The sequence below is a fragment of the Rhamphochromis sp. 'chilingali' genome, assembly GCF_963969265.1.
Source record: "Rhamphochromis sp. 'chilingali' genome assembly, chromosome: 2".
In the NCBI taxonomy this organism is placed as follows: Eukaryota; Metazoa; Chordata; class Actinopteri; order Cichliformes; family Cichlidae; genus Rhamphochromis; species Rhamphochromis sp. 'chilingali'.
In genome coordinates this window covers 65,837,874-65,853,348 of record NC_137930.1, presented here as the reverse complement: position 1 = coordinate 65,853,348, position 15,475 = coordinate 65,837,874, and the positions used below count along the sequence as shown (strand labels likewise).

Below are 15,475 nucleotides of genomic sequence, written 5' to 3'. Positions count from 1 at the left end.
GTGTGGACCATCATCTCCCGTCATTAGCAGCAGGCCAGCAAGATTAAAAAAGATCAATGTTTATCACCCACTGTGTGCGAGGAAATCCAAGTCTTAAACCTCCCCATGTCATCACAATTAATCACAATATCTGCTATCACAGCTATGTTAACAACAGAAATTCATGATTATAGTAAATTCATAATCAACCTTAATGCCCCAAATCTGTGATAATGTTCACGCGCTCACAGTGGATGAGCTCATACTAACATTATTAAAAGTAGTAACACTCCATCAGTTGGATTTAGTGTAAATATAGGGTGATCTTGCACTCAATCCAAATATTAAGACAAGCTGAGTGACTCATTTGTAACTTTGAACGCACAATTATTCACGGGGCGGACTGAACATTTATGGTAAGATCCTCAATTTAGTGTTTGACAAACGCAGCCATTTCTCAGTTAGAGATATCCATCAAAACTAACTTATCGCACATTCACACAATTAATTATTGAAATTACTCGATTAAATGGCAGCTGCAGTGTCAGGGCAGAAAGGGCAGAAGTAATTATGAGTCGATAACTTGTGAAAAATGACATGCAAAACTGTGGACAGAGCCTAGGCAACAGAGTTCTTGCAGAATAAGAAAGCTGAAAGCAAAACTGAAAGGATCCCTTTCCCTGCCATTTTCTTTATTTAATTTTCAACAAAAGCGGGTTTAAGAGCTGCAGGAAACTTAATTCTAATTCTTGATCCTTAATGCGTGGCAGTGGTGCATGCTTCCCTGTTTCCACAGCAAGGCTGGCACTACTTATGACACCGTAACATCCCTATCCCATCCTTCTCAGCACATCATAAGACTGTGGAGACCATATGGTCTGATTAGTCGACAGAATTAAGCTCTACACTGTCGAGGCAGCGAGAAAGATAGATGAGGAGAAAAAAAAAAGCCTTGCACGTTCAGTGGTTCCGCTGAGAACAGACACAAATTCGTAGCTGGAACACATTTAGAGAAATAAAAACGCATGCTCCACAAGCACATGCCTGAGCCAAGATTGGAACAGATAAAGCAGAAATGTCCAAGTACAGAAAGGAGGAACATAACAGAAGCATACAACAGACAGATCAGGAAACAATCAGAACAAATACTGTCTTTTGTGTGTCACCCACAATCTTAAGATCCTTTGTCTGCATATCATTCTTCATCTCTGCAACTGTCTCAAACTCTAATTTTAAACATCCATATAGCAATGTAGCATGTAGCTGCTCTCCCCCCTCGATGCCCATCAGCCCTGAGAGGCACTACATTATCTCCACATCTAAGACACCTGCTCCTGCAATCAGTTGGACTCTCTCTCTCTCTCTGTCTGTTTTTCTGCAATGGATTAAATAACCGAACCATGAGATGGACATCATCTTCAAACACATCTTCTAATCTGGGCCTCAATTCCCTAGTCTTCTCTATAGTCTTTTTGATCGCCAGTGAGACGAAACTTTTGCAACCCTTTTTCTTCACTCTACCATCTCATTTTGGATGGCACTGATTTTCATCTTCTTAACAAAAGGATGTGAAAATTGGTGCCACGCAATTACTACAATTTCTGCAATTTGCCCGCTTTGCTCCAAAGCAAAGTTCACGGCATGTCAAAACATCTCACTAGGAAACTTGGCCAGCCATGTGATCTTTTGCACAGCATTAAGAAATCTCCTTGTTCACAGTTCACCCGGCAGAGATTTCAAAGTTGTCCATGTCCTGTGTTTTTTTCAGTGCCTTCTTGAGCCACCGAATGCAGGGCTGCAACCATTGTTATGCTCAGTTAATTGGACCTTTGGGTACAAAAGGTTGAAAAATTCAAGACCAAATAGATAAATAAGCACGAGCACTGAATTCCCACGACATATCCCAGCGCTAGCTCCAATTTTCCTTTGCTCATTCTAGCCTATAGGCAGGCTTGTCTGAAAGGCTGATTCATTAGAGTGCTTCAGGACAGTTCTATCAGCCCTTCGACTCAATCACACACCTACCTCTCTGCCAGTTTGTAAACTATCAGCAACAGTCTGTCACAGCCTGTTCGGCGACATATAAATTGTTGTTTAAAGTGATGTTTTGTGACTGTGAGCAAAACTGCTCCTAGTTAATCAATACCACAAAATCAATTCAGCTCTCTGGGGAAATGTCACAGAGAGACTACCCAGCATGCAAAGGTGGGGCAAAAACAAAAGTTTTAGATGGATGGAGGAAGTGGCAGATGAGGCAGCGAGCCAATGAGCTAAAGCATAACCGGTTCATTACAAATCATTCCGCATTAAGGGAAACAAGGCAAACACAATAGCAGATGATTAAATTATGTCAACAAAACCCCCAAACTCACACCTTTGTTTCCCGCTAAGCTGGTGTCAGAGCATCATGGATTAGATTTATTAAAACAAAAGCTTCTCCACTGGTGATAAGCTTCTTGTTCAATGTGTGAGCTGTGCTCATTTATCACACAGGTAGACATCGGGCTGCACAGAGGAATACTGAGAATCTGTGCTATTGGAGGTCAGCAAGACATTTACCTGACAGCGCCTGCCTCTGTGCAATGTCTTGAGCTGACAATGTCTGTGGTAATGGGCATCAATAATGCAGAACATTGGCCGAATAAAAACTCCCTGTCGCCATGACTATCCTCACAGCCCTGTGCGACAGCACATATGCTTGCACTCATCTCCTGCTGCACCACACACAACATGTGTGATATACAGTATGAGTGTGGGCTGAATGCCTACGTTTCTGTAATTCCAAGATGGCCCACAGAATAACAGAAATAGTCCACATTTCTTGAGCTTTAATTATTTTTGGGGGCTGACATTGAGTAAACGTCTTAACTTCCTTCCTTAACAGCTTGTTCTGGTACACGGGGTTTACCAGTCTGACCCCAGATCAGAGCAATGTGTGATCTTAAACTTTAGTTAAAGGCCAGACGTGACAAAATCACATTAAACGCCAACTAAAAACTGCAGTTCTTGAAATGGTCACTTGGGGGCTGGTTCCAAGAACGATTCAATCCACATACATCCCATTTTAAATATGATAGCAAGCTGATACAAAAATAATTATTTCAGTCCCTAAAGATAATTTTCCCTTAGTGACACATTCATCCCAATTGTAAAGACAGTTATGCAGTCACCTCCACCCCAGCTGAACACTGACATTTTAAAGGCAGAGTGGCTAAAGCTAAAGCTACACAATGCTCAGAGCCAACCACAAGACAGCAGCCTCAGTGAGAGTCTTAGGTATGAGCAGTGAAAAGATCAAAGCAATTACGAGGAAAATTATGGAGACGAGTGAAAAAGAGAAAAGGGCGGATGTCTTGTTATCTGGTGAGGTTCTAAACATACTAGAAGATGATGTAAGTAACTGACATTTGGTTTGTTATATAAATCTGTTGCACCTACTTTTGTTTGGTAAGGTAAAAAATGTCAAGGTGACTGTACAGCAACTCATTCTTAGTTATTTATTTGTAACAGCGCTCCTTCTTATAGCTGAGTACTTTATTTTCAGTTGTTTCAGTCAGAGATCTACTTTACTGAGATCTGGGGGAAATAGTAAAGTTTTAACTATTTATTTCATTGTGAAAAGAATATTTTGTGTTGTTTTTTCTTTGTATATGCTGTAAATTACAGCGCTTAAGAAAAGAAACTCTAAACTGGCAAACACTCTTTATTGACAGGCCAAAAGAACTGGACAAGAAAATTGCAATCACTGCATCTCTAATAATTATAACCCTGTGATAGACTGCCCAGGGTGTGCCTTGATTTCTGCCTTGTGACAGTGAGTCTGACTGAGCAAGTGATTGGGAAAATGTGTAGATGGATTAAAAAAGACAATTTTAAATAAAAATAATAATATCTAGAATTCGCAACTCCAGGCGAAGGTGTTGGGATACTTGCTACTTGCAGACTCGGACTGTGGCTTGCTGTCGATGGGAGCAAAAAGTTGTTGATAAACAGCTTGTTTATGAAAACAGGTGTGCCTAATAAAGAGGCAGACATTCTGAAATTGAAGTGTGTTTCTGTTAATCATACTGTAGGTTCATGGGAGCATGGTGAAAAAAGTGGGCCATGCTGTAGTCGAACTCACAACCTTCAGCTTCCAAAACGTTAAAGAACATGTATTAACCCACTAACTCAAACGGCAACGCAACAAAACTCAAAACTTGCATGTCCCACATGAGTTAGTGGAAAGTGTGCCACAGCAGGCTGCAGCCACACTATGGTGAGACACAGGTCAAACAGTCCACCAAGGATATTCAAATCAATGTGGCGTGACACGAGAAAAGTAGCCCTTTTCTCTCGGTATAATCAAACAGCTTGTTGCTGTACAGTGAACATAAGTGTACCTAACAAAGTGGCACAGTGTCCTTTTAGAGTAGTATCATTCCATAGAGCATACAGCTCTGCTTGATCATGAAGAGTGCCCCATGGTACACTTGAACTCAGAACCTTGAGAATACAAAGGAAGAAGAAGTGAGCAGTAATACTACTATGCACCGAAGCAGCGGCAGGACCAGTGCACAAACGAGCCAGTCATTCTGAGGTACGAACAGCGTCTCTACGACAAACGGTTACTACTACTAATAATAATAATAAATCCATCCATTTGCTTCTGCGTATCCTTTTTCAGGGTTGTGTGTGTCGTGTCGTGTCGCCTCTCACCCAGTTGTCTTTGGGCGAGAGGCGGGGTACACCCTGGACAGGTTGCCAGTGTGTCACAGGGCTAACACATAGACAGAGACAACCATTCGAACTCACATTCACAACTATGGGCAATTTAGAGTTTCCAATTAACCTATCCCCACTAAGTGCATGTCTTTGGACTGTGGGAAGAAGCCGGAGTACCCAGGAAGAACCCACGCAAACACAAAACATGCAAACTCCACACAGAAAGACCCCGGCCTGATGGTGGAATTGAACTCAGGACCTTATTGCTGTGAGGCAACAGTGCTAACCATCGTGCTGCCCCGAAAAATGAAGCCAATTCACAGACCAGTAAGTGAGTAAGTGGCAGTCAATAATTGTCAAGATTCAAAGCTAGTTACAGCTAGTTCTGTAACTAGCTAGTTCTGAGCTAGTTACATTTACTCAAAGGGAAACGCTGTTCCAAGACAAAACCTGCGATTTCAGCAATGCCCAATTTAAAAAAGACAAATATAAATCCTGAACTTTTCAGTCAGCAATAGCATAGCAAAAAACGGTAATTGTGGCTAAAGAAGGGCACTGACTGACTGTTTACAGTGTGGCAAAAAAGTATTTAGTCAGCCACCGATTGTGCAAGTTCCCCCACCTAAAATGATGACAGAGGTCAGTAATTTGCACCAGAGGTACACTTCAACTGTGAGAGACAGAATGTGAAAAAAAAATCCATGAATCCACATGGTAGGATTTGTAAAGAATTTATTCGTAAATTAGGGTGGACAATAAGTATTTGGTCACCTCAAACAAGGAAAATCTCTGGCTCTCTCAGACCTGTAACGTCTTCTGTAAGAAGCTTTTCTGTCCCCCACTCGTAACCTGTATGAATGGCACCTGTTTGAACTCATCATCTGTATAAAAGACACCTGTCCACAACCTCAAACAGTCAGACTCCAAACTCCGCCATGGCCAAGACCAAAGAGCTTTCGAAGGACACCAGGAAAAGTATTGTAGACCTGCACCAGACTGGGAAGAGTGAATCTACAATAGGCAAGCAGCTTGGTGTGAAAAAATCAACTGTGGGAGCAATCATCAGAAAATGGAAGACATACAAGACCACTGATAATCTCCCTCGATCTGGGGCTCCACGCAAGATCTCATCCCGTGGGGTCAAAATGATCATGAGAACGGTGAGCAAAGATCCCAGAACCACACGGGGGGACCTGGTGAATGACCTGCAGAGAGCTGGGACCAAAGTAACAAAGGTCACCATCAGTAACACACTACAACGGCAGGGAATCAAATCCCGCAGTGCCAGACGTGTTCCGCTGCTGAAGCCAGTGCATGTCCAGGCCCGTCTGAAGTTTGCCAGAGAGCACATGGATGATACAGCAGAGGATTGGGAGAATGTCATGTGGTCAGATGAAACCAAAGTAGAACTTTTTGGTATAAACTCAACTCGTCGTGTTTGGAGGAAGAAGAATACTGAGTTGCATCCCAAGAACACCATACCTACTGTGAAGCATGGGGGTGGAAACATCATGCTATGGGGCTGTTTTTCTGCCAAGGGGACAGGACGACTGATCCGTGTTAAGGACAGAATGAATGGGGCCATGTATCGTGAGATTTTGAGCCAAAACCTCCTTCCATCAGTGAGAACTTTGAAGATGAAACGAGGCTGGGTCTTCCAACATGACAATGATCCAAAACACACCGCCCGGGCAACAAAGGAGTGGCTCCGTAAGAAGCATTTGAAAGTCCTGGAGTGGCCTAGCCAGTCTCCAGACCTCAACCCCATAGAAAATCTGTGGCGGGAGTTGAAAGTCCGTGTTGCTCGGCGACAGCCCCAAAACATCACTGCTCTTGAGAAGATCTGCATGGAGGAATGGGCCAAAATACCAGCTACTGTGTGTGCAAACCTGGTAAAGACCTATAGTAAACGTTTGACCTCTGTTATTGCCAACAAAGGTTATGTTACAAAGTATTGAGTTGTATTTTTGTTATTGACCAAATACTTATTTTCCACCCTGATTTACCAATAAATTCTTTACAAATCCTACCATGTGGATTCATGGATTTTTTTTTCACATTCTGTCTCTCACAGTTGAAGTGTACCTCTGGTGCAAATTACTGACCTCTGTCATCATTTTAGGTGGGGGAACTTGCACAATCGGTGGCTGACTAAATACTTTTTTGCCCCACTGTATATGGAAAAAATGTGGTACGTATTATTTATTAATATTATTAATGTTTATAAATAATATTTATTAAGTCTTATACCATTTACTCCTTTAAGTACCAATTTCTAATATGCAATATTGTAGGAGAAAATTGTGAATGCAGCCATTTTAAAGTATTTTTTTTCCATTTGTTTTTCATTTGAGAGAAAATCCATTAAAACTTGAACGTTATGTCAGCAGAGAGTAACTGGTTTCATTTGTAGTTGTCACACTGGTTGCTTTGAGTTCTCTCCAACAAGAGTCAGCGTTACTATTATTAATCATGACAGTTATGTTCCCCTCACTTTAAACAAAGCAGTTTAGGTTACCCAAACCAAATCACCGGTTTTCAAACAATCCTTAACAGAAAACCGCATAAAAACAAATAATGAATACATTGGATAGAGGATCTTGTTCTTCTGTATCGAAAATCTCTGACAACCCCGCAAAAAGATTTTATCCAAAAGAAAACTCTAACAAAATAACTGTCAGGAAAAGGCATGTTTTATCCTGCATGTCGGTGCTTATATAACAATTAGGCGAACGTGACGTTAAACGTTAAAAATAAAATCATTAGAAACAACTAGAAAAGGCATAGATTTCCATTCCTCCAAGCTTTTTTCCACTGTGCTCCTGTGATGCTTGTATTCGATGCGCCAGTCGTTTAGCTGTTTCACATGGAGGGCTCTGTGTAGAAATTTTCTGCCCTCATCCTACCCACTGTAAAAATGATCCCACTTAGTCCCACATATAATTTTCTGTTAAAGATAGCACTGCTATAGGATCTGCAGTAGGATCAGTATCTGCAGATAACCCAGCTTAAGGTGTAGAACTTTGTTCTGAGAGAGAAAAAGTTCAACCGAACATCTTTGCTTTCTCTCTTCGTGCCACTCCAAAGGGCAGATCATACTTTCCTCCTCATCTTCCTTCCATTTGCCCCCAACAATCTTCAGACAAATACGAGCACACGTTGCCCTTTTCGCAGCTGCACAGCGCTATATTTTTTCCCCACCCCCCTGTGCCCTGTAGCCATCCATTCAGCACTACAGACTAGAGTACATGCACACCTCATTCCCCTACTGCCACCCCAACAGTTTCTCACTTCTCCCCTCTAACCATCTGACAATTATTTTTCACCAAGCTGACCTCTCATCAGCAGTATACAACTCCCTGTCTCTCATCTGGCTGCCCTCTACTTATTTTCAGTGAAGCTTAAAAGGGTGCGGAAAGCAACAATCTCACACATTGGCATGTATTTACACACTTCTTCCATCTTTTTCTGCCTCCGTGCTTCTCTGTTTCTTTTTTATTTCATGTTCGGTTTTGACACCTTTGCCTCACTTAACTTTCGTGATCTTAAAGCCACGCGGTGTAACCATGCCCTTAGCATTTAAGTTTGTCCTGACCTTTCTGTGTCCCTGAAAGTAATGTCTTGTATCCACATTAAATATCTCTTCAAGATGTGCACTAGAGCTCCTTTCCTTCTTCTCTCTGCTCTTGTTCTTACTACTTAATCCCATCTTTTTTAAAAAGCGGCACCTACACCCTCTTCCTTTCTCGTGTCAGATACATGAGAGGACTGTAGAGAGGAGAGGATGGCGAGGATGTTGCTTAGACACATACGTTTGATATCTGAGAGACCACAGAGCAGAAATATAATGCTGCAGGCATGTTATGGCTCCACAGCATTTGTCAGACGCAATGAATCTGAGAATCTTTGCCATGGGGAATCTGGATACCAAAAAGCCAATTGCAAGATTTAACATGAAGCAGACTGGTACACAAACAAATTTACAGAATCACATGTGTAGATGAAAAATAATCCCCATCTATACGCGCATGCAACCATATGTACATGCTCACGATCACTAGAGGCAATATTTTTAACGAAATTTAATAAATGCAGACAGCTTTTTGTGAAATTGTTTTCTACTTACACAAACAGCCCCTCAGTCACAAATTACAAACAAAAATGAGATCTCTTCTCAATTCATTTCACATCACAAGGGGAATATGCAAATATAGCTGGGGGGCGGGGGCAAGTAGGAAAAGGGGAAATTGGATTAAAGACAGCATGAGGCAAGATGCTGACTATGAGACTGAGACAGGAAGAAAGACGAGGGTGGAGGAGAGAAAAAGAAAGAGTGCAGGAGACAGTTCTCTTACAAAATGGGCTGAGAAGAGGTGATTACCACAAACTGAATGCCACCCTTCCCACAGATACCCAAAGGAGCGGGAGAAACCACTTCAATATTCCCCATTCCAACTCACAAAGGAATGCACCACTTGCTCGATACTCCTAACCCGTCAAATACCATTAACAGATTCCCACTCAGGTGCAAAGAAAGGGATTCTTCGAATGGGACAACCAAAAGGAAAAATTCTCCACCGCAAATCTAAAGTGACATCCTCTGTGGGGCAGCAAAAATCCTTTACAAGTGAAGCTGTAGAGGTCCCTCACTCCCTCTTCACAAAACAACACCACATAACCATTTTCTGTGAGTCATGAGTCATGGCCTACTTCCATTGCTTTTACTTTTTTTCTTATACTGCTGGTTTGATACATAGAAGCTATGTCAGAAAAATATCATTGTTTTCTCTGGGGATTTCTGCTCTACTGAATATAGTTTAGAAGGTAAATATTTCTCCAACATTAGCAGGGGATCTAGTCAAGGAGAAAGCAAGGATGCTTTGATAAGGCTCAAATTTGATCCTAATTTGATCTATGTGCATACACTCGCCATACATAATGCTGATGATGAGATGCACAAAATGCTTTGCTTGCACAGTTAAATAAAGTTTGGAGCAAAGTATAATTAAATGAGAAGAGATTATGCAAAAAAATCTTTTCTGATTGTTTACTTTTACAAAACAAAGTAATTCCTAACTTTGCGGGTGTAATTAAAAAAGTAAGTGGTGTAATGAACCACGGCGCTACGATGGTGGTACGTAATACGAGGACATTTCTTCAGAAATCAGCAAGAGTAATAAACAAGTCCCAACTTGTTAAAAATGGAAGCAGTCAGACACGACAGTATGTTGGATGATTACATTAACTTTTGTTGCAGAAAATACCAATCACAGCGATGACTAATTATATGAGATGGGATCACAGCACTACATATCAGTAGGGTAATTTCAATCGAGTTCATGAGACTCAACAGCATTCCAGTTATGATCAATGGGTTTCCACCCGAAAAGATGTTGGTACTTTGTTAACGTGGCACAATGTGCGGCACTGTGTGGCAAAGCCAGAACAACAAAGCTATGTAGATTTGCTGCTGGTGCGAGAAGGAAAGAGCAGTGAATGATTTACCTTACAGTAACTCGTGCATATAAATGAACAGATAAACAACTAGGTATATAAGTTAAGCCTTAGCACTTCCCTGGGTTTCCCTGAGTGGAGATCACAAGTATCTCTGATTAATTGTAATCTGCACTACAAGTTCCCTACAAGTTCCCCAAGTGGGCTATTAGTGGGCTACTGACAAAAACCCTGTCATCATATTCCTGGATGACAAACAGCAGTTCCGAATTATATCCTGAAGTAAAAAATTTTTACATGATAATCTCAAATTAAAACAATATTCAACTTTAATCCAAGTAAAACATTTTCCCATCACTGCAAAAACTCAAGCAGAATGCTTAGTGTTCAAACATTTCATGTCGTAGACTCATGCATGGAGCAAAGGCTGAGTTTTTGGTAAGCGGATGCTCTTCTGGGTAAATATGTACGTGAGGATGGACCCCTGCTGAGAGTAATCAAGAAACACTGTTCCCCTAATCTGCAGTGTGCCAGAATAATTTATCCGAGATGCATTTTCATTATCATTTCATAAAATGAAAAGGATCTCCATCCAGAGGAGCGCTATAGTCCTGGTTAAAAAACAAACAAACAAATGAATCACTGCAAGTATGCCTTACAACACATAGACTATCATGCGATCTGTGTACTGGTCATACACAGAGTACACTGAGTTTTTGCTTGCTCTTTGAAAATGCTATGAAGGAAGAACAATTACAAAAATGCTGGAGATTTCTTTGCTTTGACATCTGGGAAGGTGGAACTGTTACTGAAGGTAATACACGAGTATAAGGTGGTCAGGCTGGTGTAAGAACACAGACAGGCTGTTGTTCCAAAGAAAATGCAGTGACGTATTAGATCATGACCGAAAAATCCTCCACTGGCAAAGGAAAGCCGTGACATTGAGAAAGGAATACCTACACAAGAAGGATGAAATCACAAAAGGTATCTGAGCCTAGCTTTAATGTTCTGGTTTATTTTTTATGACTGATAAGACCCAGTAAGGAAGCAATAGGTGTCATTATTTCCAGTAGTCTGTCTGCCCATCCAGACTAAAACAAAATCCCAGCACTGCCAAAGTAAAACAGCAGCATTTTACACATTTTACAACAAAAAGGCTGTGGCATTGATGCAACCAGAGTGTCAAACTAGACTTTTTATCTCCTTTTTCAACAGCACTAATAACAGCTCTTCTGATGACTCTAATCATAAGGCAGTACCCACAGCAAATCCATTAACATAAGAAAGCCTTACACCAGTGTGATTAGTATTTCATGGCCACATTAACTAGTTAATGGACACATTCACTACACATTTAGAAAATCTGCATTCCCCCGCTAATTACAGAGAGTACTTATTGTCCCACATGGACTTTAACCTGTGTGTTCTTGGAATCATCCACCGAAGCGTGCATTAAGCTGTAAAAACAATAAATAAATCACACATTTAATCTGCGAGCAATGGCTTATGGTAGCAATGGGAATAGAAGTAGTGGTTAAAAATACAAGACGGAAACATCAGTAGTGTTGCTCAAAATGAACAGAGGCTTGATTTTTTCACGAGTACTGTTACAGCCATATACAGGAACTGAGGCCATGCACAAACTTACAACAAGAGAGTGGAATCCCACATTGTTGCAGCTGCAACGAGCAACCTGCATCATTATAAAAGTAATGCAGAACTTTATCTTTGTACAGTTTGTTAAAATGCATTTTCAAGCTCTAGGATTTATCTCCATGGCCTTGTTTTTCAATTCAATTCAATTCAAATTTATTTATATAGCGCCAAATCACAACAGTCGCCTCAAGGCGCTTTATATTGTACAGTAGATCGCACAATAATAGATACAGAGGAAAAACCCAACAATCATATGACCCTCTATGAGCAGCACTTTGGCGACAGTGGGAAGGAAAAACTCCCTTTTAACAGGAAGAAACCTCCGGCAGAACCAGGCTCAGGGAGGGGCGGGGCCATCTGAGAATGCTGTTGATTATTTTTCCACATCACGGACATTTTCTTTCTTTCTTTTTAAGGTGAGCGTTAAATGTTCCTTCCTGGAATGCTGTTTGATCTGTTTATTAGACTGCTGTCTGACAGCTTTCTATTTGACATTCAGCAGGTGACCATCAGCGCCACGGATGGCTCAGTGCCACGGAGAGTTCAATAAGTAAAATAACTCAAGATGACACAACGCATGGGGCCTCATTAAAAATGTTGTTTTTGTGCCTGAGGTCAGTCTTCATGTGACTATCCAGCCTCATAATTGCACACAAACATATACAAAGAGAGAAACACAATTTAGAAAACATCTCACTCCTTCTTTCTCTAATGTCTCCAAGAGCACTCTCCTTTAACTTTGAGACACAGCACTAATTTGCTGCAGTACCAAAGCAGATCCTAATGCAAAACCACACGGCATATTAGGTGAAACCTCTAAAAATAAAAAATGGACTCATTCTATCAGAGATGTGTGTATGCAAGGATTGGGAGTGAGACGAGCAGAAGAAAGGCCTGTCCTCCCAGACTGCCGTCAGGATTCTGTCTGGCAAGCTGTAGTCACAGGATAAAGGACATGCCATGCCTTTGATCAGGAGAGGAGAGTTTTGCAGGTGAGAGAGGTAAAATGGAGGAAGATCTGAATATCTGTCAGACTGGAGCGGCTGAATTCTGTTACGCATCAGATTTCTGACTGTTTTTGCTTGTTCTGGGGGGGAATAAAAAAAACTGCAGACACCCTTTACAAGAATGTGTCCCAATCAGCCATGCAATTACCATCCAGAACATGCTGTGCAATGAAGCAGCAGCAGGCAATTCAAATGAAAACAGTGCAAACTGTTTCCTGCTCACTGTGCAGCTCAATTACAAAGCAAATCAATTTGATCCCCTTATTTTATTTTATTTTTTTTTACTTGTTTTTAAGCTCGACGGTAAACTTTTGGAGCAGCAAAACAGAACTCGAATATCTGATGCACACACGACTTTCACCTTCCCTCCGATATTTGAAAGGTTTCCTGACTGTAGCAGAGCTTCTTCAAATCCCTGGGACTAGAGAGTGAATGAGAGGAGGATTAGAGGGGTAATGTGAGTAGATGAGAGAGTGAGGGTCGCTGTGATTTGCCACTCTGCAAGGATTAGCTCGGAAAACATCTTCACAGTCACAAACTATGTCAATCAAGGATGTGATTCAGTCAGTTTAAAAAAAATTAAGTAAAATAAATCTTTAACCTAAAAAATACTCTTCTTCTCGTTGCCACAAGTGTGCCCCATATCGCTCACCATTATTTAAATATCGTATCCATATCAAAATAACTGGAAGAGCCATCTAACAATGTCTCCACTGAGTGTGTCACTAATGGGGATTCTGGATGTATAGATGCCATGTGGCACACCTGTGGAATAAGCCTATAGGCTGCAGCTACACCTACCGCCCTGAATGAATGCACTCCAGATGTCAGGCCTATTCAGGGGGCTCCTCTGATGAGGGGTGAGCGGGTCCAGATGGCGGCACAGTTTTACCATGTGCTTATAATGTGCAAGCATTCCGTTTAAATAGGGCATTATCACCACAATGGAAATAATTACAGTCAACAGAAAGGGGGGTGGGAGAGAAACATGGCCTAAGTTTAGCGCCGATTAACAGAAGAATAATCAACGCACCTCTTTTATCTTGAATCTTTACAGTGAGCTCCACGAACGGCTCTGCCTCCCTATCCAGCCTCCTGGTTATTGTGATATCTCCGCTGTCGCGGCCCACGCTGACCGGAGAGCTCTCTGACTCCGGGTAAATCAACTCGTAGCTGGCTGATTGAAATCTGGTGGGACTCAAGCTCGTTATGACCGAGCCGATGCTGGCGTCTTCGGACACGTTAAGAGAAACCACGGAGCCAGGGTCAAGTAATGCCCTCGGCGAACGCCCTGCCCTCGCTGTCCCCGCTAATTCAGCAGGACGCGTCGCCCACCGCTGTGGAGCGACAGTAACCAACACAGCCTTACTGGTCAGAGGGGGCCATCCGTGGTCTCTGGCATAAACGCAGAATTTGACTTTAGAAGGGAGCCCCAGGATTGAGTCGACCAGTAAAACTTCGCCTGTTTTCGGGACAACATAGAAACTGCCATTTTGGGGGACAGAGATATACGTCAACTCTGCGTTTTTTCCGCTGTCTGCGTCGACAGCCTCCAGCCTGTAAACTACACTACGGAGGGCAGTGGTGTCATGTAAACTTATGTGAATGTTGTCTGCACTGCGAAAAGTCGGTTTGTGATCGTTGGTATCCAAAACGTCCACTTTTACCGACGCAACATCGAAGACGATAGACCCAGGTGCGCAGGTCTGGCAGCACAGACCTAAGCTCAGCAGGTATTCTGAGCGAGTCTCTCTGTCTAAAACCCTGGAAGTTCTGAGCAATACACTTCCCCGCTTGTGGTGAGCGAAGGCTCGGAAAGCTTCACTGCCGTTTCCATACAGTTTGAAGTGCGTTCCGGAGACCGGGCACCATTTTTGCGCGGTGATGCGCCTCACCGGAATAATCAGTCCGTTTACTTTAGAACACGGCGGTGAGTTCTCAAAAACATGCCCGTGGAAGAAAGGCAGTCGCGCCTGTGCTTCATATCCAGCAGCTGGCGTCAGAAGGCAGCATAACAAAACACCCCAAATCATGTTGGTGGCAAGTTATGTACCCCCGAGTGTCTCAGAGGGGTTGGTAGGAAATCCTTAAAAAAGAAAGGAAACACACTTGAGAAACATTTCCTTCATAGCCATCCACGGTGCGGTCCTTCCAGGAGAGCCCTCTGAACTTTAAGCTGTTTCATCCTGGGAGATCCGCCTTTCGGCTCCATGTAACACGGCAGCGTGCAGGCAGCCCACAGCGCTGCAGGCAGTTTGTTGTGTTCGCACCCAGCGTTCAGCACTAGAGCACCGGACAGCGCCAAGCGCGGGGGCGTGGCGGCGCACGGGGACGGAGCTCCTCGGTGCACCCCACCCTGTGTGATGGTCAGGAGGGTCTCTGCCTCAAACCTCTGCACGGCGGCACAGCGTGAGCACGCGCAGCCGTCCGAGCGGTGTGCCACATAAATCCGCTCTCTCGACTGAAGGATAATCACTCGTGCTTCCTGTCCAGAGAAAGTCGATAGAAAGCAGATCCACCATTTCCCTAGACGCTAAATAAACAGCGGTCTTCAAACACGGCAGTTAGAGGTGCCTTGCTCGAGAACACTGGCGCACAAGTTATGAGGAATTATCCATGCAGCACTCCCATGTGTTCAGTCCGTTCACAAGTCTTCTCTGAACTTTAGATTACTC

At 42.6% G+C, this 15,475-nt stretch overlaps 1 protein-coding gene across 1 annotated transcript in view; it reads right to left on the bottom strand.

Annotated features, from left to right (window-relative positions):
• The window catches only part of LOC308393113 (neural-cadherin-like), a gene marked incomplete at its 5' end in the record, with an annotated part of 121,917 nt that extends 107,084 nt beyond the window's left edge, over window positions 1-14,833 (bottom strand). The window contains one exon of the mRNA XM_080876623.1: window positions 13,834-14,833. Coding sequence (XP_080732749.1) covers window positions 13,834-14,833 — 1,000 coding nt within the window. The remainder of the gene's footprint in view (window positions 1-13,833) is intronic.
• Window positions 14,834-15,475: the final 642 nt, after the last annotated feature.